The following is a 24,582-nucleotide window of genomic DNA, read 5'->3' on the forward strand; positions in this document are numbered from 1 at the left end:
GTCTACAGCATTTACTGCCCCTGAGGACTACGGCCACCCTGCCCCGTCGTCGCCACCGCCTCAAAGCCGCCCTTCTCGTTCAAACACGCGTCGCCGCTCTCCCTCGCCATCGTTCAACCGCCGCGCGTCCCCGGAAAACTAGGCTGCGCAGCTTCTGGAGGTGAAGCTGCCCTGTCGACCTTACCCAAAAATCCTCTGTTGCCCTTACGTTTGAACCGGAACACTCTAGAAGTATATGTTGATGGTACACCTGTTGAAGCTTTGATAGATACGGGCGCTCACGTCTGTATTATGAGTTCGCGTTTTCGTCGTCGCATGAAGAAGGTCCTCACGCCCCCCTTGACCAGTGTCGTCCAAGTTGCAGATGGCGCAACAGTCCCTGTCGTCGGTATGTGCACAGCTCAACTTACCGTAGCCGGTCATCAAGTGGTCGTCCTTTTTACCGTGCTTGAAACATGTCCCTACGACCTTATACTAGACCTCGTTTTTCTTGCCGCCAATTCTGCTCTGATTGATTGCTCCGCTGATGTGCTCCGCCTTGAACTGCCACAAATCAGTGCCGCCCCGTACCAACCTACATGTCGATTACAATGCAGCAATTTTGTTCGCCTGCCCTCGAAAACTGTGACGTACGTCGATTTTCTGTGCTCACCAGCTGTGCCCGACGGTGACTATTACGCTACGCCTCTCACCGACGTACTCCTTGCGCACAATGTTGCAGTGCCCTATACGGTGCTCAGCATCACAGATAACAAAACTTGTCTACCTCTTGTCAATTTCGGCTACATGAATCATGTGCTTCCACAAGGCATTTCTGTGGCCCACCTGTGTCCGTTGCTCGATTCACAAATTGAAGTGCTTGCCTCAGACACACTTGCTTCACCGCAGCGCACATCACTCTCAACACATTCGGGCAGCCGTCAAATTGTAGACATGATCGCCACTGATCTTCCGCCTCCGCAAGTTGAAGCCCTACAACATCTTCTCGAGGCCTACCAGGATATTTTCGATTTTGGTGACCGACCTCTTGGGCAGACGTCCTTTGTCCAGCATCGCATACACACAGGTGATGCCAACCCTGTTCACCACCGTCCCTACAGAGTGTCTGCTTTTGAGCGGAGCATAATTCAGAAGGAGGTGAACAAGATGCTAGCGAAGGACATTATTGAACCATCCTCCAGTCCCTGGGCATCCCCGGTGGTATTAGTTAAAAAGAAGGACGGATCGTGGCGATTTTGTGTGGACTATCGCCACCTTAACAACATCACCAAGAAAGACGAATACCCTCAGCCCCGCATTGATGACGCCCTTGATTGCCTCCATGGTGCCGCCTACTTTTTTTCCATCGATCTTCGTTATGGGTATTGGCAGATTGCCGTGGACCCCATGGACCTAAAGAAGACGGCTTTTGTGACACCCGATGGCCTCTACCAATTCACATTCATGCCTTTCAGCTTATGTAATGCCCCCGCCACCTTTGAACGAATGATGGACTCCCTGCTCCATGGATTCAAGTCGTCTACGTGTCTTTGTTATCTGGATGACGTGATTGTGTTTGCTCCCACTTTTGAAGCGGACCTTGAGAGACTGTCGAAAATTCTTGATGTATTCCGTCTCGCCGGCCTTCAGCTGAATTCGTCTAAGTGCCGGTTTGGTCGCCGTCGCATTACAATACTTGGACATATTGTTGACGCTTTCGGTGTACAGCCTGACCCAGAAAAAGTTCGAGCTGTGAAGGACTTTCCTGTGCCGAAAACCGCCAAAGATGTCCGCAGCTTTGTGGGGCTCTGCTCCTATTTTCGGCGGTTCATAAAGAACTTCGCGGAAATCGCTCGGCCCCTAACAGATTTACTCAAACCGGATGAGACGTTTACCTGGGGTCCCTCGCAAGCAGCAGCATTTTCCGACCTGACCACTTGGCTCACGTCTTCTCCTGTGCTGGCTCACTTCAACCCTACGGCACCGACGGAAGTGCGCACCGATGCCAGCGGTTACGGAATAGGCGCTGTGTTGGCTCAGCGACAACGTGGGCAGCATCGCGTGATAGCTTATGCCAGCAGGCTGCTGTCCACCTCGGAGCGTAATTATTCCATCACAGAGCGCGAATGCCTAGCGCTGGTGTGAGCAGTCGCAACATTTCGCCCTTACTTATACGGCCGACCATTTATAGTTCTTACCGACCACTTGCTGGTCGCTCTCTGCTGACTCGCCTCCCTCAAAGATCCCACAGGTCGTCTCGCCCGCTGGGCACTCCGCCTCCAGGAGTATTCTTACACCGTAGTGTACAAATCAGGAAAACTGCACAAAGATGTGGATTGTCTGTCATGCTACCCTGTGGCTGACTGCGATCCTACGAGCACTGATTTTGTGGGCTGCGTCCTTTCCATCTCTCAGCTGCTTCATCTCGGGGACGAGCAGCGTCGCGATCCGGATATCAGCCGCCTAATACAACAGCTCGAATCTTCACCGCAAGACGCTTCCGTTCGCATGTTTACCTTAAAGGACCACACCTTATATCGGCATAATTTATCGCCCCATGGTCAAGACCTACTTCTGGTCATACCAAAGCACCTGCGTTCTACAGTCCTACGCGAGCTCCATGACGCGCCAACCACCCGTCACCTTGGTGTCTCTCGCACATATGACCGTGTGCGCCGCCGCTTCTACTGGCCTGGCCTTTCACGTTCTGTACGTCGCTATGTCAACGCTTGTGAAATTTGCCAGCATCGCAAAAAGCCGTCGAGACTACTCTCCGGATATCTTCAGCCCATCGACATCCCATCGGAGCCATTCTTCCGTGTTGGTTTGGACCTTCTCGGTCCCTTCCCAACATCCGCCTCCGGAAACAAGTGGGTCGCGGTGGCTACGGATTACGCGACCGGTTATGCAGTTACGCTAGCCATGCCAACAAGCTGCGCTACAGACGTCGCTGATTTTCTACTACGCGATCTCATTTTAGTGTATGGAGCCCCTCGTCAACTGCTGACAGACCGAGGCCGTACGTTCCTTTCGAAAGTGGTTGACGATATCCTGCGTTCCTGCTCTACCCAACATAAGCTCACGACATCGTACCACCCCCAGACAAACGGGCTTACAAAACGTTTAAACCGCACCTTGACAGACATGCTATCGAAATACGTCTCGGCCGACCATCGTGATTGGGACCTTGCACTACCCTACGTGACGTTCGCATACAATTACTCCCGGCATGACACTGCCGGGTACTCGCCATTTTACCTTCTGTTTGGATGCGAACCAACATTGCCGTTGGATACCTTCCTGCCAGCCGCTGCGCAGTATACTTCTGAATATGCACGCGACGCTATTACCCGAGCTGACCATGCTCGTCAGCTTGCCCGCAGCAGATTAATGGCGTCCCAAGACTCGCAGAAGCATCGTTACGACGAGCGGCATCGCGACGAACACTTTCCAACAGGCTCCCTCGTTCTTCTTTGGTCCCCTACACGACATGCAGGCCTGTCAGAAAAACTTCTCTCTCGTTTCACGGGCCCATACCGCGTGCTTAGACGAGTGACCGACGCTACATATGAAATTGTCCCTGATAATCCATCAACCTCTTCCGCTCTGCTGTCAAGGGACATCGTCCACGTATCAAGGCTCAAGCGTTACCACACTGCTCTTGCTGTGGCCCCGTAAACTAGCCGGGTCGGCGCTTTTGCCGCCGGGGGTCGTGTTACGTGATTTCGTCTGAATGAAAGAGGGCATAGTGGGGCATACCCAAGTAAGGTGCCTCAGACTGAGAGTAAAGAAGTGGACGTTGTCAGTGAGCTGCGTTGTGGCTGCGGACCGACAACTGTTATTTTCCACAAACAATATGAACAGCTAACAACTAGTTCCTCTAACTTAATACTGTTCACTTTCGATCTGTCGAAAAAATTGTGAACAGCTAATCTGTTCACAATTCTGTCTAATCTTCTGACTAATCTGTTCACAAGCATCTCGCAATAATGTTCATGTAGCACGAAAAGAAAGAACACATTTAGAATACCGTTATTTCTTTTCAAACGTTGACGGACATATTTTTAAGACGCGATGGCACTTACAATTTCTACCGCACAGGAACTCTTAATGCCGGGAAACATGCCTAACGCTAGGAACTACAGAAGGAAGTATCAACTGACATAACTACTGCGTATACTCAGATGTATGACTGGCGTAATGAAGTCCTAGTAAAATCAGCAAGCTATGTGTCAAAATGTGACACACGAACAAAGCGAGTTCTCGGTATTATGAAAAAAAAAGGTTATAAATGCACCATTTCAACAAATGTAGGCCTGAAAGAGTTCCTTCGTCTTACTGGCCTTTAGATCAATAGGCGTGGCTACGCTATGCTAACTTTTATACTTATATGCTGCCCAATTATTTATGTGTATCAGTACTCAACGCTCAACAATGTAATTGCCTTACTGTAGCTGATGTCAATTACGCGTCACTAGCTTATGCTTTGATGTGACGTGCCCTGTAGATTATTCGCCCCTAATGACTGCCTTCTTCTCCACTGGTTGAAGTTTTCCAACTTGCCGGTGTGCTGATTGGTTGCCTGCTACCTACCGAAGCGTTGCTATATCCTCTTCCTCGTGTTAATCTTGTTGGAAGGGGTGACTTTACACACACTTTATTCAATTAGGTGAGCAGCACTCCGTCACGCCGTCGCTTGGAGCAATGCAGTCAACACCAGATGGTGTAGAGCCAACTATAGCGTATCAAACATGCGCTCACGCCAAAGTGAAGTCTCCTCCTTCCTCGTGTTCTGCAAGTACACTAATAATGATACTGTACCACAAGGCTTCCTTTTCTTCGAGTGCCTTGATAATAATATTAGACAAACCAAACCACACACTGCATACCCGACTGTAGCATATTGAGAGTGCCTTCGTATCAAAAAAAAAAAACAGGCTGCTTATTCCTCATGTTGTTTTGGTGGCTAGTGAACAGCTGCATACTATACGCGCCCTCACGCGTATAATGTGCTGGCTTTCAGACATTGATTTCAAAAAGGTTTAGACTGCGCGGTTAGGGCAGCTCGCAACAAGGTACACATACACAAATACAGGCGTGAAACTTCCCACTCACTTGATCTTGCTAAAATAGATAAATAAAGAGGTAACAGAATATAAAGACCACTGAATTGTCACAATGACACCGCTGAAAAAAAACAAAACAGGCGCGTGTGCGCATCACATACGGGGAAGTGACATGATGTGTCTCGTTACGAATGATGTTTTCGTCCCATGGTGAAGACATCAAGGAAGAACCCAAACAGCTATGTATGTTATTTTTGGAAAGATAATCGTGTCAGTGACTGTAGGTTCTCGCCTTTGATAAGCACCTTGTCTTTTTCCGGAGGAAACTAGCAGCTCTTGAACCTCTGAAAAGGCCGGGGAAGATTACTCCTCATCCCAGTGGAAAAATTTTATGTGCTCCTTAGCACACTCATTGAAACGTGTGCTGGTTTACCTCAAGACCAACCACACGAAATGTGTATCTGCTAAATGACGTTGGAACACAAGTAGTGAGTTTCATCGAAGGGTTCTTTTCACATAACATCTCTTCGTTTGTTCGTGTCGCAAGTTGGCTGTTTTTGCAGCTAGCAATGCGCGGAAAAGACGGCACAAATTCCATTGCTGTGTGCCGTTCTTATTATTGTGGGCCAGCAAATCAAAATATAAGGCATCATAAAAGGTGTTCATGCTTCTTAAGCGCTGCAGGGGGAGAAAAAAAAACCAGAAATCACACAGAGTGTTTTTTTACCAAATTATAAGCACGAAGACGTACCAACTAAACAACATCTCAGACCCATTATCCAACAGGTGTCGCTTGGTTGACACTTTTCTGTTGATATTCTAGAAAAAATACCTTTAAAAGCCGGCTTTCGCAAGTGCTGTGGATCATGTTTTGCCGAAAGCCAGTAGAGAAAAGGCACGTGATCTGTCAAGTAAAACTTGATGATGCTGACTGAGATCAATATTTTGAAAGCAGAAAATCAGGTTTTCAATGTAATACTAGGCTTCACAACCTTATCTGAATGATTCCACGCGCTTATCTATCTGTCTGATGATTATGGCCTAAAAGTGGCTTGTTCAAAAATAAACATGTTGTTGCTAATAACACACTATCCAGTTCTGTTTCCGTGTTTCACCTCACGCTATGAAAATTCTTTCAATTGTATTGTCAATATGCAAGTACCGTTTTCTTCCACCATATGTCTCAAGAGAGGCTCTAGACGTTCATTCAGATTACGTTTCCCTTGTCGCTTTCCCCAAATGTTCTATATTTGATGGAGTAATCTTCTCTAAATTAGCAAACTACATGTATTTCTCGCACGCGTTCTCACGAAGGGGGCTATGGTACGAGTGTAGGGGGAAGGCGCCCAATAATTACCTAATAGGCGCCGCAAATTCGCTCCATACGTTTACTCAGTTTAACCAATACATTCCAAGTGTGAAAGTGTAGGGTGATCGGTATGTACCCTTATGACGATAACAACACCAGATGGCCACTGGCGTTGACATAAATGATTTGTTTACTTCTTTGTATACTTAATTAGAACCATGTCGTGTCCTTTTGTGTGCCTGTATTTAAAGTGCTTTTTCAATATATATAACAGAAAATCCTGGAACGTGGTTACCGGTCTTTGCGTGCACTGCAGCATGTTGATTTTCTGCAAAGTGGTGAAAATGTGCGCTTTATCAGAATAAAAATGGTTAACGTTTATACTCTTGGCAGCCTCAATTATGGAGATAAAAATCTGTTAGAATAGTTTTTAATCAAAAAAGTACATTTTTTCACGTGGTACACAAAAAAATCAGCAATAGTGTTTTTGCAGGAACACCTAATGACACATATATATACGTTAATAGGCGCTAAACACTTAGTAAGGTTATTGTGGAATTGTTATCTTTATTTGCACTTGCGCGAATAAGATGCCACCAATCAATTTTGAGGCCTGATTAGGTTAAGGCAGGAACAACATAAAAAACACAAAGTTAATAATTCTAAGCCTAAATCATCAATACTTAACTAACTCATTGGTTACACATATGAATATCTGAATTATATTTCAAATTATATTCGTGAAAAACAAATGCCATCGTAACCAGTTAAGCCTTTCTGTACTGCAAACAAGTCTCGTTGCTCTGCATTGTGGAAATACTTTTGTTTTGCTCGGAAGGGCAACATGAAATAAACAGTAAAACATTAACCTAAATGAAACAAAGAGAAGCAGGTAATGCATGTGGCAAAACCTTTCATGATTACCTAGTCCACATGTTTTACAGGTAAACACTTAGCCTGATGTTTCTACACTGCGAATCGCTTATACATGATCCTGCTTTGTTAGTCTATCTAATGGTCTTCGAAACACGCGGCCCTGTTCTTTTGCGGAGGTCATCTGCACTATTCTTCAAATTTCGCCCCGAAACCATAAAATAATAATGAATGACGTCAATAATAAAGACAGCAAGTGTATTCACCTGCAGGTATCGTAATTAAACTGAATAAAAGATACAAGATGAAGGTAGTACAGGCTTACGCGCCTACATCCAGCCATGATGACGCTTCAGTTGAAAGCTTCTATGAAGACGTGGAATCGGCAATGAGTAAGGTAAAAACACAGTATACTATAGTGATGGGCGACTTTAATGCAAAGGTAGGGAAGAAGCAGGCTGGAGACCAGGCAGTAGGAGATTATGGCATCGGTACTAGAAACGCCAGAGGAGAGCTACTAGTAGAATTCGCAGAACGCAATAATTTACGGATTTTGAATACCTTCTACCGAAAACGAGAAAACCGCAAGTGGACATGGAGGAGCCCTAATGGCGAAAATAAGAACGAAATAGACTTTATAATGAGTGCACACCCTGGAATCGTGCAGGATGTGGAAGTGATTGGCAAGGTACGATGCAGTGACCATAGAATGGTACGGTCTCGAATTCGCCTAGACTTGAAGAAGGAACGACAGAACTTGATACGCAAGAAGCCAATCAATCAGCTAGCACTGAGAGGGAAAGTACAGGAATTCAGAGTGTCACTGCAGAACAGGTACTCGGCTCTCAGTGAGGAAACCAACCTTAGCGTAGATACAATGAATGATAATCTGACGAGTATCATTATGGAGTGTGCAGTGGAAGTTGGAGGCAGGGTAGTTAGACAGGACACTGGCAAGCTTTCACAGGAAACGAAGAACCTAATTAAGAAGCGTCAAATCATGAAAGTGTCAAGTACAACAGACAAAATAGAACTGGCAGAGCTTTCGAAGTTGATTAATAGACGTAAAGTATGCGATGTAAGAAGGTATAACATGGAGAGAATTGAACACGCTCTGAAAAACGGAGGAAGTGTCAAAGCATTGAAGAGGAAACTTGGGATAGGCAAAAGTCGGATGTATGCACTAAGGGACAAAGAAGGCAAAATAACTACCAATATGGATAGGATAGTTAGGATAGCGGAGGAGTTTTACAGGGATCTGTACAGTAGCCGAGACAACCACGACCTTAATACTATAAGAACTAGCAGTAACCCAGATTACACCCCACCAGTAATGATAGAAGAAGTCAGAAAAGCTTTGGAGAGCATGCAAAGGGGCAAAGCTGCTGGTGAGGATCAGGTAACATCAGATCTGCTGAAAGATGGAGGACAGATTGTGTTAGAAAAACTAGCCACCCTGTTTACGAGGTGTCTCCTGGCGGGAAGAGTACCAGAGTCTTGGAAGAACGCTAACATCATCTTAATACATAAGAAAGGAGATGACAAGGACTTGAAGAATTACAGGCCGATCAGCTTGCTCTCTGTAGTATACAAGCTATTTACAAAGGTAATTGCTAACAGAGTAAAGAAAACATTAGAATTCAATCAACCAAAGGAACAAGCAGGATTTCGAACAGGCTACTCAACAATTGACCACATTCATACTATCAATCAGGTAATAGAGAAATACTCAGAGTATAACCAACCACTATACATAGCCTTCATAGATTACGAGAAGGCGTTTGATTCAGTAGAAATATCAGCCGTCATGCAAACACTGCGGAATCAGGGCGTAGATGAAGTATATATAAACATTCTGGAAGAAATCTACAGGGGATCAACTGCTACCATAGTGCTTCATAGAGAAAGCAACAGAATACCAATCAAGAAGGGTGTAAGGCAGGGGGACACAATTTCCCCAATGCTGTTTACCGCGTGCTTACAGGAGGTTTTCAGAAGCCTAGAATGGGAACAGCTAGGGATAAGAGTCAATGGAGAATACCTTAGTAACTTGCGCTTCGCCGATGACATTGCATTGCTGAGTAACTCGGGGGACGAATTGCAACTCATGATTACGGAGTTAGACAAGGAGAGCAGAAAAGTGGGTCTTAAAATTAATCTGCAGAAAACGAAAGTAATGTACAACAACCTCGGCAAAGAGCAGCGCTTCGAGATAGGTAATAGTGCACTTGAAGTTGTAAAAGACTATGTCTACTTAGGGCAGGTAATAACCGCAGAGCCGAACCACGAGATTGAAGTAACTAGAAGAATAAGAATGGGGTGGAGCACATTCGGCAAGCACTCTCAAATTATGACAGGTAGATTGCCACTATCCCTCAAGAGGAAGGTATATAACAGCTGTATCTTGCCGGTACTTGGCTACGGAGCAGAAACCTGGAGACTTACAAAGAGGGTTCAGCTTAAATTGAGGACGACGCAGCGAGCAATGGAAAGAAAAATGGTAGGTGTAACCTTAAGAGACAAGAAGAGAGCAGAGTGGATTAGGGAACAAACGGGGGTTAAGGATATCATAGCTGAAATCAAGAAGAAGAAATGGACATGGGCAGGGCATGTAGCGCGTAGACAGGATAACCGCTGGTCATTAAGGGTAACTGACTGGATTCCCAGAGAAGGGAAGCGGGTTAGGGGGAGACAGAAGGTTAGGTGGGCAGATGAGATTAAGAAGTTTGCGGGTATAAATTGGAAGCAGCAAGCACAGGACCGGGTTAACTGGCGGAACATGGGAGAGGCCTTTGTCCTGCAGTGGACGTAGTCAGGCTGATGATGTATTCACCTGCACTGTGTCCACAGATGCAAAAAAGAAAACTGAAGTGAGGATCAAAGAATAAATATTTCAAAATAGAAACCTAAAGCTAAATACATATATAAGTGTACGTGCATTCATTATATTTAAGTTTTCGGCTTTATTATGTACTAAAACTGAAAGAAGTGTACATATCTCACAATTCTTATTAGGACCATCAAAATTATTGCTAATTTTTTTGATATGTCATGATTGCGGATTTTTCACAGTATCACAATATGGCTTCTTGACTAGATACCAGGTTAAAAAAATGCCAGAGAATCAACTCACGCGTCAGAGCGGCATTATTTGACAAATCAAGGTACATTGTGGGTGTTTGATTGACATGGCTTGGCCCTAAACTTCGAGTGTGGTCGTTTGTTGAAAGGTGTTTGCTGTAGAACATCCCAATGATTCCTTGACAACACCTGCATAAATAGAACGAAAATTTGTAATTTTAACCCACTGAATAACTGAGATCAGCCATAAAAACTCCTTATTGTGTACCATGTTCTACAGCGAGATAAGAGAGTCAAACGAATTAGTGGCCAAGCGAATGTGTCAAAGCGCGTTGCACATGAGCGGCTAAGTTACCATGTGCAAAGCATGATATAGAGAAATGGACTTACACTTCTTGCAAGTTTGTCGACACTCCTTCAAGGTTGGAAATTTATTGCCGAAATAAGAGCAACTCAAAGATTTAAAGCAAGATTCGTCATTTGGATTATATATGAATACAGGATGAACTTCCCCGAAGCACGGAAAGCTTGCCATCGGGAATTGGCAAACTTCAGCTGCAACGGCAATAATTTTATATTAGCGTCTTGAGTTCACATTCATCTAAGAAATAGCAATTGATGAGCCACACTGCTATTAAAACAACTAAATCAATTGGCCTTTGGTATTTGTGTGTAGCTGTTAGAAATAACTTATTTTTTGGCATTTTTCGTAGGTAAAAAAACTCCGCTTTTTCATGCATCCCAGTTGAATTGGTAACGTATAACTAGGACACGTATGCTTAGTGTTTTCCTTGAGTTAATTGTTAAATGTGGTTAGGCTAAACTACATTTGATTGATATGATTGATATGTGGGGTTTAACGTCGCAAAAGCACCATATGAGTATGAGAGACGCCGTAGTGAAGGGCTTCGAAATTTCGACCAGGCTAAATTACGTTTTGAAATCTGTTTACTGCAAGTCGTTAAAAATGGTAAATACAATAGGAAAACTCAAAATACTACAAATAGAGCGAAAATGTAGAAAGTAGTGCGGTCTTACCAGTTCGGCACACTCCATCACAGGCAAGTTTGTTTGCAAAGGGTGCCTCTCTAGAGCAGGTGGGTAGGCACGCTCGTTGGTTCTCATCGTAATACCATCGCTTAAAAAGACAGTAATTGAATGACGTAGAAACTGCATTCAATTTGCACCTAAAATCTGAGGAAAAAAAAAGGAGAGAAATAAATGAATGTTGAAGTGTTGAATAATTAATGTATGGGTATTTTTTGCACTTGCGAAAAATCAACAGATATATTACATTAAAACACTGAAAAGTTTCGGAATAAGTGGCCACACCAGAAAATCTCTGCTGAGGATCGTGACAGATAGCTACTGATGTACCCCGACAACAGAATGTGTGCGAAATTGCGTTAAACTCGTTAATACTGGAAGCCAAAGCAATCTCCTAGCCCACGCTGCTAGCCCAAGCGGCCATACTCCTGCCTACACTTTTGGGAGTAGAACGAGATCGGCATGCTCTTTTGTAATACAACTGAAACAATCTAGCGAAGTGATCGAAACGACAGAGTTGTGATTTCGTAAAAGCGGCAAGCTCGTGAACTTCGGAGGGCAATTTTGCTGCTCTTGGAAATCTTTAATTGCATCACTACCAGAACCTAAAGCAACGAGGCATTGCTAACACACACGTGAAACGTCCGCCATGGCTACCACATGGCGTCTTGAACATCAAGCCGCCATGTCAACTGGACATAGGGGGCAACATGTTCGGCTGCCGAAAGCCAGAAAGCCAATCACGTGCAGCAATAACGAGCGTACATTATGTGCGAGAGTGAGAAAAAAATATATGCGAGGTAAGGAGGTGAGAACGGTACTTCAAGATTCGCATGGTAACTGAAGTAAATGTGTGAACAGGCCGAGCATGAACAGGCCAGCACTGAAATCGCGAAACCAAGCATCGCCAACCGTATAGCAATATTCAGTATGTAAGAACGTTACTGACTTCGGAATCCATTTCACTGTGAATGGGGTAAGCATTCTGCCTCATTAAACTCAAGCTATCGGGACCTTAGTAGGGCACCTAGGCGTTTTCATGCCATATTGAAAGGAAATAACTGCAGTTTTACATAAAACATTTTTTGAATACCTATGTATTGCCGTTGGGTTTCCGTCCACGCTTTGTATGGTAACACTGAGCACTATCAGTATATGCTGAGAAAGCAGAATTCCTTGTTTAGATTGGGAACTTCGTAAAGTCGGGATTAGAGAGATCAAGTTTCATATAGTAGCAAATATCGTTTCGTGAGAGCGTGAATTACACATTTTTATGTGTTTGTATGTAGTTCCTAAAGCTTTCATACTATATTGCTATTAGTTCTTGGAGATGGCCACTCTCTTTTGTACGTATGCCTATGAATATTATCATGCCTTACTACCTTGATTTTGATAAAACGGCCGTCAGGGGCCAACTGCATTGTTGTGCGCTCTGTTTACTTTGACTGTTTTGATCAACCGCGGCAAAAATTTTGAATTTACTGATTTGGAATAAAAGCTTGTGACAACATATTTGCGATAATCGTAGAGCACCATAAGCTGGTAATGCCAAATGTTTAAGATTGCATATACGAAACGGCTGCAGCCACTTGAAAATTCGTCATTTCATTGTGTACTTCATTAAAAGGCGTATTGTGCAAAACCTTCGCGAATAATACTCAAAACACCGTGAATATGCTTTGCTTACGTGATAGATTCAACTGCTTTATTTATTTGTACGAAGAAATATTCTACTGATTCATTTTTTCTGCGGTAAAGTGTACGCCAGCTTTGTTTAGATCAACCAACTTGACGCATGGTTTAGCGTTAACAGTAAATGGGGCTTGAGCAATCTGAGCTAAGGTACAGCACGATGCTCTCGCTGGAGGCCCAATATTTTGCGAAACTATTCTTTCTCGGGCAGAATCCTTTCAACAAAGTGTCGTCGCGTTAGCACCTTGCGGACTCCACTGCCACAGCAACGAATGTGGTGCCTCTCAAGAAAACAGGAAGAAAATTGGAAGACCCACCATAAAAGGAAGTCGCGTTCTAGCTCAGAAACCCTATGCAATTGCTAGTCAGTCATTTCAGCAAAGCAATTTCAACTGTGGGCGAGGTCAGTGATGCGTTTAGAGTGAATTGTACTGATTCATAAGTTATTGGCCACTTTTTTCAATAATGTTGAATTTTAATGTTCTGAAACCCCATCACTAAGAAAACTTCATCCAAATCTTGACGCACTAAGCTTGAAACATAAGCGCCTCTCTAAGAATACATTTTTGGCATCAGAGTATTGAGCTTCAGGATACGATGGTGTACTACGGGACTTCAACATGCATTTGCCCATGCCCCTTCAGCCACACAGTTGATATAACATATTAACTTTACACCTTCAGTGGGCCTCATTCTCGTTCCTCGAAACGAGTTCCACGCAGATGCATCTATGCGTAGATGAAAAAAAAATATGCCGATTTTCAGCACCAACTTTGTTTATACATAATTGTTGTACGTAAACATGCATTTTATTATGTGTGAATCCCACACTCCACAAATTAACCGAAGGGCTTTTGCTTTGAGTCGAATCACTCACAATCACCACTGGTTTCAACAGGGTGCAGTACTCTTAATTTCGCTAACCATGAACAAAGTGCACTTACCTTTAGTTGGAGGTTTAGGCGGCATCACTATTTTGAGATTTGGTATGAATGACGACGCTGAAGTACGCCGAAGCTGCAACATCTCGAGGTAGCTTGGCAGACGGGGGCCATGAGTGGCATTCGCTGTTGTACTGCTCTCGACGTGTTGTGGTGCTGCGCCTACAAAAACAAGGTTAGAGAATGGTATCAAAGAATGACTTCACAAAGGAATGCCCACACGGAAAAAGGGCAAGCGAGAAATTAGAAAAGTTTCTAACAAACATCATATTCACCACAGGCGACATGCAGTCTGAAGTGTCGGCGTTCCTTAGAAGTATTTACTTTGCAAGTGCAGTAGGAGGAAAAGAAGGTTAGGTAAACTTTATATTGTTTTATAAAGCGTGTAGTTTTTGAAACTTTAAAGTACTAAAATAGACACTAACATCGATGAAAACAAGCAAGACTACTGCTAATTAATTTCTATGATCTAAGGGGAATCCTTTTTTTTAAAACTGTGCAATGCGTTTAACAGCAGCCGACTTGGAGACTTCGTGCGAAGCCCATGGCCACGGGGGCGCAGTCAATTGCGTCATAGTTCCAGTAAGAGGTCGCAACTTATATTCCGGCAACAATCCAGGCTCCTGAGTAAAACACAGTTCCCGCAAAAGGTTGTTACATATTTGCACATGCCTCTGCATCTCATCAATTAAATACTTGCAAAGCTTCTTTACTAAACTGAGAAGTGGTCTTAATATCTGCACAATAGTTTAGTACAGACTTTTTTGTGTCCGAACTTGCACGCATTTATCACCAGGAAAATGCATTATGTTCCGCATCATAGAGCATTAACTGATTGATATTTCTTGCCAGTACGATGTCCTGCGTTCCACAAACAAATAATTTGTTTTCACCGATACAACGAATCAATATATTTTGCTACTTTTCCAGCCACAAATGATACACTCAGGTAATTTCAATTGATCGTTATTTTACTAAGATTAGCTGTGTGGGTTTGTGTACTTCAGGGCAATCATTAGCGATTAAAGAGTAGTACTGTCCCAGACTTTTTTACTAATGACGGCAATGCTAGGCTTCATTTAGGGTCGATTTTATGAAAGCATTTGTTTCTCGCAATATTCCTCTGACTTGGCAACTGGCTGGACAAAAATATCCAACACTGTTTATTGTTCAAGTTACCTTGAAGTGATTTTTTATTTGTTCATTCCTCTGTGTTACGAATACTTTTCTGTTACTAAGTCATGTAGCACATAATTGGCCCATTAATGTTCAATAAGCAAGCAATATTATGAAAAACTTGAAATCGCCAGCCTCATATAACATAACCATTTCACGCACATACACTCAAGCTATATTTCTCACCACATGGTAGCTTCGACACCATCAATTCAATGCTTGTACTGATATTTAGCGCTCACGTAATTTTTTGCTCTAAAAAATGCAGCTGGCCAGGTGGCCAAGAATGCCAGCCATTTTTCGATTGATTACTGATGAGTGCATCAAATCTAGCGTCGGAGATATTGATTAGTACTATTACGTGTAATATGAGTATGTTACGGAAATATGAAGACTATTTGAAGATGCACTTATTGGAAGTTGCTAAATGGGACTCTATCAATTGTCTTACATGTGTTAAATTTCATTGTAAATAATTATTGGCGCTGATAATGACCCTTAAGCCTGTGACAGAACAGGCAGATTGTGGATGCAATACTCGTGAACATGTTCCGCAAGTTAAAGTATTGGTGTACTTTTACCTAAAGTATTTTTACCAATAAACATATTCGTATAGATGATGTATATATTACCTCATAACAAGGATATACTATTGTGTTGCATTACGTACATTATTCAATTACCAGTAGTTTTTGTTTTAGAGTACTGAAAAAGACTTCATTCGCTTCTACGCTCTGAAAGACGGAGTATGTGGGACTCTTTCTGGCTAGTCCGGAAGTGCCACTTATGGGCCTCTCCTAAAAAGAGGCACGTTGACACTCTCTTGGGTCACACGACTCTCTAAAAGGAGAATAATGACACCCAAAGAGAGTCACCATGCTTCTTTAAAGAAAGTCATATATATGGCACGCCATTACCACCCCCATAAAATAATATTACTATTTTTTCAGAGTACATGAAACAGCTTCCTAAAACAGGCAAGTGAAGTCGATTATGACATGATGAATTCAGTAGCATTCATAAGTCCTGTTAAGTTATATTGTTAAACTATACCTTAGCATATTAGGAAAGACGTTTTTGTAGAGTCTACTAGATTTTAAGCACATACTTACGCCATTTGCATGTTTGGTAGCACTCCAGCAATGTTGGAAACTTGTTCAGAAAGTATGTACAATCATACGTCAAAAAGCAGCTTCCATCTTTCGGACTGTATATATATACGGGAGACGCCTCAATGTCGCACACGGCGCTGGCCACAGGAAAATTGCAAACTTCCCCTGCATTCATAAAGCAAAAGTTGAACATTGATTGTGTTATGTGAAGTAATGTGTGAATGATATAACAATTTTATGAAGTTCATGTCATTTTTAAAGGGTCCCGTCATCCATATTGTGCCTTTGAATCATGCTTAAGCAACATGTCCTCATTCGAAATATTAACAAGGAGGCGAGTATTGAAACGGTTGCTATGCTGATTGTGACAATTTATATAAGTTTCTTACTTATTAGTAATAACTTCTTACGGTAAACCTTATTCTAGAGTTAACTGCTGTGCTTGTATTCTGGCTGAAATGCACCACATATACTGCTAATTTATGCTGCAGGTAACGTACTCATTCAGAGACACTGTGGGTATTAAAACCACAGAGAAGCAAGAAACAGGCAAGTGTAATTCATAAGCAAATATCGAAATAATGGTAGCTACAATTTGTGCGTTGGAGTACTAAGTACCCTTTTTCGACATTTACCTTATATGCAGGGCTATTCATAGCTTACAAGAGCTTTAGGTAAGATGCTCCAAGTTTTAAGCTCATCAAAAAAAAAAGACAGAAATGAAGTGCGTCACTACGTTTCGAGCAAGTTTATTAGTTCTGCTAATCTCTTATCAGTTCTGCAATTTATATGGCTACCATGGGTAAGCAGAAAATACGTCCTACAATCTGAGAACTACTTAGATGTGATAAAATTTATTTTGTGCTTAAGAGTTGCTCAGACCGACTTATATAAACATCCCTCAACCGTGCGTACTAGGCCTTAAGCAGGCCAAACTTTTTAGCGTCCTCTACTTCCTCAGATCTACACCCACGACTCAATTTTGTTCTGAGTGAGTTTGACTGAGCGGACTGATTTATTTGTTAGTAGAATTAGCTGTTACGATCAAGCTGTAAAATTGACCTAAAGCCGATATGTCATGCAATCAGTTCTGTATGGTGCGTCGAATGATCTCGTACTGTCAAACGGCCCTTATCAATGGTTCCAATCCACAATGAACACATTCACTGAATAAAACGACTCGCACGTGGTATTTCTATCAACAACTTCTCATGAAGGATATTGCGGGAGAGATCAAGGCACCCTTCTCTGTAACCCATGCCTCTGGTTAGTAAATATCGACCAGCTGGCGTATCAGTGCTAATGCTTTACAACATCTGTCAGTGGACAAGGGCATCGACATGGGCTGAAATCTTCCTAATACTAATCCACAAAATGAGTAGGTAGAACTACAAGTCGGTAATAAAACGTGCATCTTATACAGACTCGCTCAGAAAGTTATGCTTAGGGCACACACATACGAAAGTAAGCAAACAATTTATTGAATATGTTGGCCTCTTATAACTGGCGTAAGGTCAAAAACACTATGGCCCAGGTGATGGCGAAACTCACCAGGACTCATTCAGACTCACGGTTAGATCTGAGTGTCAGTGAGTGGCAGCAAATGGACTAATGAGCGAGCTTGCTGAAGTCTGAGCGTGGCACCTTTCTCGTCAAACTTGGAATTTATTTGCTGCTCTTTATTTGTCTACTTACTTTTGATCAAATACAGGAATTGCAGTAGATTATGGATATATATATCAGCGTTCTTATACCTCGCCTCCGAGCCACATGTTTCAACAAATTGGAATGATTTTGAGTGCTTTTTACTCCTTTGCGATGAAATACCACAAGGAAAACATATTATTACGTTATTCAAAGGGTGATCATTAAGTTCAATAAATTTGCTACAAGAGACGTTCATTCACAGTCTATCGCTAGGACGATCCTTGGTTTGACGTATGTAGGGTAGAAATGCACTTTGTCATTGTCATAGGTGTTTGTGAGTTTTTGCACACTCTAAATTTTCAGCCGGTTAAATGTCTGTTTGTTGGATGCTAGAAACATTGGCTGAGTAGTGGAAATTACGAATATTGACTAGAGAATCAGTCCCTTTCAGAAACTCTATAGGGATCTGCCTTGAAATGGTTAAGCCGATGTTTTAAACATATAATTCACGCTTAACTTTGTTATTTTCAGGATGCAGTAGATATATGTACGTATTTTGTGAAAACATATTCAGGTTTCTTGTAAGTAGAACACTCGCTTATCGTTATGTTTTTTGTTTTAAATTTCTGCCTGTTGTTAGCAGTGTTCCATGTGACATGTCGAGATGCTGCTGGCGGCTGACACTCAACCTTACTAGCTTGGAGCGAAGACAATAATGCGCAATAAGCAAAATAGTCATAAAATAGGAGAAAAGAAATTGTTTACAAACATTCTTACCGCTTCGACATGTTCCTTGGCATTCTATTTTGCTTGAAAATGGAGCTGCTTTGTTGCAACTTTGAGTACACACTCTGGAATGTTGATTAAACAACCATCGCGGACGAGAGCATTTCCCAGGTTGATTAGTAGAGTCCACAGTATTACCGCATCGGTAGTCTGTGCCAAAGAAATGTCAAAGGAAGATAAAATTAAAACTCTGTAAGATGGCAACTCGTGGGCAGGTTACCTGTCTGTCATTCGTTAATCTTGAAAACGCTGTTGTGTATATTACAATGTTTTAATAAATGAAGCAGTTTGTAGATTGACACTGCTCGAGTGCCTAATGCAGTCTAGCGGTGCTTGGCTGAGAAAATTGAGCTCTATAATTCGGAGCTTTCATGTAGTGCAAAGTTCGTTCCAACCCATGTGTCCTGTTGTGGTTAATGATCGCCTTCTACGCTCCTTAGGCTGCTAAAGCATGTATATTTCAAAATTATTTGAATACACGTATCCTAATATTATTTCATTGGCGTCTCTGCTAGCGACATCGCTCATTAACTTCTTGTCGTCAACAAGAAGCTGGAGAGTTCAGTGACATTGTTTTTAATTTATCTGCACACGATTACACACAAGTGCATATATACAGGTGTCAGGTTCTCCAACATAACATGAGCCACACTTAAAAAATGAAGGCCACCTCAGGGGCTAATTGAAGCAAACGCATACAGCTTACACTAGCCAATAAATTGTCAGGTAATGTTTTAAATCCTTTTGAACAAATCAATTACTTAATTTTATTTACGCAACTTTTATTATTGCATGAAAACCCAATATAGAAACCCCCAGCTGTACAGCAATTTTAGCAAGCAGGCACGAAAGTGAGTGCAATTTGCTGCAGATGGCTATTCCCTGTGTGCTTTTGCCAGTGTTACACCAAGAAACGACGAGCGCAATACGAGTACGTGGCTCCTTAAAGGGCTCCGTTCTTAAAAATAGAAGTTCTCTAGCTCACCATATGCTTCTGGTGTCGACGATCCGCCCAGAGCAGCAAAAAATAGAACACGCAACAAAGAGCAGATATTCATGCCAGCGACCCTACGTTCTCCCACAAAGCACGTGGCCTTTCTTTATTCACATTGGTCTGTGTACTGAAAAGAACGCTGAAAAAAGAAGAGCTTAGCTGGCCCTGCACAATAGGACTGTCAAGTAACAATTGAATTGTTACCTGAGACTACCCTAGATATCGCCAGGTGGATGGGCTTGTTTTTACGGATTCAGTTCTCTTTATCTAAAACAGTGTGCATTAACGAACCAATGCATCGACACGAATGCGTTCCAGTATGTCTTTGCAAACTATTACTTCCAACGTTGCTGTATCTCTTTCCACTTTCTTGCAGCTATTGTACAAATGGCAAAGTATACAGCTCCCGTGCAGCATCAGATTTATTACTTCTTCTTGAAAATTTACACTGTGATCATTCCGGAAGTTCATAGCTGTTGTGCGTTGGTACTTGGGCCACAGGTTTGGGTGCCTTAAGTTCCCGACAATAACACCGAACCTGTTTTTCTGAGATTGATTTTTCAAGATAAAGTTGCTCAAACAATCTCTTCTGTATCGCAGCCTTTGAGCCAGTGAAGAAAGCCTTGTGCCATGCGTCGTGTCATCAATAAAATAAATAAATTATTTTCAGATAACAGAGCAAATGATATGTTGAAATCAATGACATTTCACAGGAAATGACAGTACTTCCTTTCGCGCATTCGGATACATGAGAAAGAAAAAGATATTTATGAAACAGAATTACCCCGGGAAAAGTAATAATGCCCATTTTAGGCTTTTTGGATGAATATGTTGCGTTACCTGCTCATGGAGTCCCATTTTATTAACTTTAAAAAGCAGAGCAGTAAACCTGTCAGGCCGGACGGAATGGCATTCTCTCTCGGTAATTCGTCTGCGCAGCAACCTCACGTGGTACGCGTGGCTCTCTGAAAAGATAATTTTCAGCTTGCGTGCGACTTGCTGGAGCACTAGGTACAAAATAGTAAAATCCTCAGGGTGGGTGAAATACAGGACCTATCGCTAAAAAAAATAGAGCGTTAAACATGAGCCCGTGTAGCTAGAGGGTTTAATGACGATTATGACTGAATTAACGTTTAACGTCTCTAAACAATGTTCCCGAGCTTAGAAGCTTGGTGTTACCCCAGGTGAGAGCAGGCCCATAGCGAAACTTTTTTTCTGGGGGTGGGTTGGGCGGGTGGCATTTATTTAAAGGCTTAAAAAACTTATATTCTAGAATAATGTCCTCGGTAAAAGACAAACGTTCATCGAAGTTCTGGCGGAGGGGCAATGGCTCAGGACATTTTCCTAGCCACGGGCCTGAGTGGGAGGACCCTCATATCATGAATTGTCTGGCCGAAATCGGCTATAGCGCAGTGGCGACGAGTCCTTGTTGGTCGGCTAGGTCCCGAGCAGAGATCTTGGCCTGTCACGTCTCTGCTAGGGAGTTGATACATGCAGTCGTTGCAGGCTTAGTATAGCCACCTTCGTGGCGCCGTGGGCATGCAAGTATTATGCTTACAGTGGGTCTTGTACGTCGCTTATTGGGCAGTTGTATATATATATATATATATATATATATATATATATATATATATATATATATATATATATATATATATATATATATATATATATATATGATTCACAAAAATAAATTCTGTGGGTTCGGTGCAAATATAATTAAGAATTAAAGAGCACACTTACGAAAATTTGATAATTGTTTACTCTACGTTTCTGCCATGGCACGGCCTTCGTCAGGATATATATATATATATATATATATATATATATATATATATATATATATATAATGAGGAAGACCTTTATTCGAGGCAATCTCGAGCTGGCACACACTGATGATGATATCTACAGATGAGAAAAATATACAAATGATGATGACACGTCCAATTGATAAAGAAGAGTCGGTGACTGTGCTCACACTAATTCCCCGTCACGCTGAAAGTGGCCTCCTGGCCGCGCGAGAGGCAATATTAGGAATTGCGTCGGGTATACAGTTTCAGCCGAGAAACGTGCACAATTTCTGTCCCACGGCAACGGTGGTCGGAGGGAGCTCTAAGTGATGAAATAGGGTAATTAACAGGGGACGTTTGTTCAATCACCGCATAAGGTCCTATAAAACGACTGAGGAATTTGTCACCTAAGCCGGGCACACGCACGGGCATCCACAGAAGAACTTCGTCTCCTGGAGAAAAGGTTACAGCTCGGTGAGATGAGTCGTAGTGAGACTTGCGAGCTTCCTGAGAGATGCTGGTGTAGATTCGGGCCAGATCACGGCAGTGCTCGAGGCGAGACAAAAATTGTGCGGATAAAGGGCCTGCTGAGGTAGCTGGAGCCGAAATGAAGGAGACGCCCAGAGTTACACTTGGAGAGCGGCCATGGACCAGAAAATCGGGAGAAAAGCCGGTGGTGCGTTGCGTAGCTGTATTGTAGGCGAACGTTACGACTGGCAAAATGGCGTCCCAGTTCGTGTGGTCAGGGTTAAAGTACATGGCAATCATGTCGAGAGGGTACGATGAAAGCGTTCAGTCAAGCCATTTGTTTGAGAATGATAAGTAGAAGTTGTTATGTGGATGGTGTTGGCAGCGCGTAGAACCTCAGCAACAACAGAGAAAAGAAAGACCTTGCTGCGGTCGCTGAGTAGAACACGTGGAGCTCCATGGCGTAAAAATATATTACGCAGAAAAAAATCAGTTACTTCAGTGACTGTACCAGCGTGCAGTCAGGCGGTTTCCGCGTAACGAGTGAGGTGGTCAACAGCCGTTACAATCCAGCGATTTCCATTGGAGCTTTCGGGAAGGGGGCCGTACAAGTCTATCCCGACAACTTCAAATGGCAAAGCGGGACAAGGAAGAGGTTGGAGAAAGACAGAAGAAGCAGTAGTGGGTTGTTTCCGCCGTTTACATAAGGCACACGAAGATACATGTTTGGCAATGGCGAATGAGAGGCCAGGCCAGGTGAACCGACTCCGTAATTTGTCATACGTTTTGTGATAGCCGAGATGCCCAGCAGCAGGATCATCGTGGAATGTCTCAAGAACCTGACGTTGTAGACAACGTGGTATAACAGGGACCCATTTGTTTTCTTTAACGTGGTAAATATGGCGATGTAAAACACCAATGTGAAGCCTGAATTGTTTCAGTTGTTGGTGAAGTCGGGCGTTCGGAGGAGTGGATGTGCCTTCTAAGCGTGCCATTATGGAGCGGCAGTAAGGGTCAACGCGTTGATGTGACACAAGGGTAGAAGGGTGGCCGAATCTTAGCCAACTGAGACCTGCGATGGGTAATGCTGCAGTGAAAATTGGTGATGGTGGCCTATTACGGTTGGGTAGATGGCAGCGAGAGGAAGCATCAGCATCTTGGTGCTTCTTACCAAACCTGTAGACGACATCAAAGTTGTGCTCATGTAAACGAAGCACACAGCGGCCAAGACGACCCGATAAGTTCTTTAGCGACAAAAGCCAGCACAATGCGTTGTGGTCGGTGACGACTGTGAAGTGGCGGCTGTGGAGGTATGGGCGAAATTTTAACCACCCATACAACAGCAAGGCACTCTTGTTCGGTTATTGTGTAATTTTTCTCGGCTGCAGTCAAAGCACGACTGGCGTAAGCGATGACACGTTCGCGTGCGGTGTTGTCACGCTGCGGTAGAACGGCACCGAGACCATGACCATTGGCGTCAGTGTGAAGAATTGTGGGTGCACCTGGATCGAAGTGACATAGTACTGGGTCCAATGTCAGGGCTTGCTTCAACGCCAGGAAAGCCTTTCCACAGTCTTCGGCCCAGACGAATGCCGTGTTACCTGCTAGAAGTTGATGGAGCGGAGAGGCAAGCCTTGCGAAATCACGTATGAAGCGCCGAAAGTAGGATGCCCAGCCGAAAAAAGTGCGCAGCTCTTTTTGACGCAACGAACGCGGAAACTCGAGGACGGCGGCAAGCTTTTCAGGATCTGGCCGAATACCGTCTTTGCTGACTAAGTGCCCTAGAACATTGATCACCTTGCTTGCGAAGGTGCATTTTAGATGCGGAGCATCTTATACTCGCGCCTTGTAGTGCGCCGTCCGCGTCGTCCGCGCCGTCCACACCGCTTCTCGAACATTCGACAGCTGACGCGCGCGCATGCGCCGTCGCGCCGTCGCCCACTCTTCCACCATCTGTGCATCCCTTCCTCCTCTACACACCGCGCGCGCTTCACTCCTCCACCATCTGTGCACCCTTCCTCCTCTACACACCGCGTTCGACATCTACAATTCTCCTGATTCTCCAGTGGACGCGCATGTGGCGTCGCGCTTCGAGAACATTCAACAGCTGACAGTGCATGCGCCGTCGTGCTGTATATATACTCAAGGTCGGCGCTCGCTCGCTCAGTTGCCGCTCGTCGGTTGGTTTGTACGGCGCGTCGACGTCCAAGGTCGCGGTGAAATGAATTCCAACGAATCCACAAACACAATGATCGACGTCCCTTCGACCAGCGCCGCCCTTTCGCATACGTGTGTACGTGTTCACTCATTTAACACCCCCTCCTACAACCACGTTAACCAATTTAGCCATCGACCCAAGTAAGTCGCAATTTAACACCCCATTTCACAACCACGTTAACCAATTTAGCCATCGACCCAAGTAAGTCGCACTTTAACACCCCGTTAACCAATTATATGGTCCGCATCCTCCTCAGTGTTCCCCCGAGGGAAGCTGCGGGCAATTTTTTTTTCGTGTTAAGCTGTACACCAGCTTTTGCAAGGCAACCTAGGACTTATTCGAGACGTTGTAGATGTTGCGAAAAGGTAGACGAAAACACTATGATGTCGTCTAGGTAGCATAA

At 43.5% G+C, this 24,582-nt stretch overlaps 1 protein-coding gene across 2 annotated transcripts; it reads right to left on the bottom strand.

Moving 5' to 3' along the window:
• Window positions 1–6,526: 6,526 nt before the first annotated feature.
• Window positions 6,527–20,240, bottom strand: LOC119165388 (uncharacterized). Of its 2 annotated transcripts, XR_012885593.1 has the most exons (8): window positions 19,695–20,240; window positions 18,701–18,859; window positions 16,277–16,441; window positions 13,992–14,150; window positions 11,347–11,502; window positions 10,699–10,863; window positions 10,361–10,497; window positions 6,527–6,682 (listed from the first exon to the last, which is right to left on the bottom strand). XR_012885593.1 is itself a non-coding variant. In XM_075871729.1 (7 exons), exons 1-7 carry the CDS (start codon window positions 19,765–19,767, stop codon window positions 10,427–10,429), a joined length of 948 nt encoding a protein of 315 aa, XP_075727844.1. In that variant the 5' UTR covers window positions 19,768–20,240; the 3' UTR covers window positions 10,357–10,426. The 2 variants fall into 2 exon arrangements, 1 of the variants encoding a protein (XP_075727844.1); XM_075871729.1 differs by lacking the exon at window positions 6,527–6,682 and having other exon boundaries at window positions 10,357–10,497.
• Window positions 20,241–24,582: the final 4,342 nt, after the last annotated feature.

The sequence above is a fragment of the Rhipicephalus microplus genome, chromosome 8, assembly GCF_043290135.1.
Source record: "Rhipicephalus microplus isolate Deutch F79 chromosome 8, USDA_Rmic, whole genome shotgun sequence".
NCBI lineage: Eukaryota > Metazoa > Arthropoda > Arachnida > Ixodida > Ixodidae > Rhipicephalus > Rhipicephalus microplus.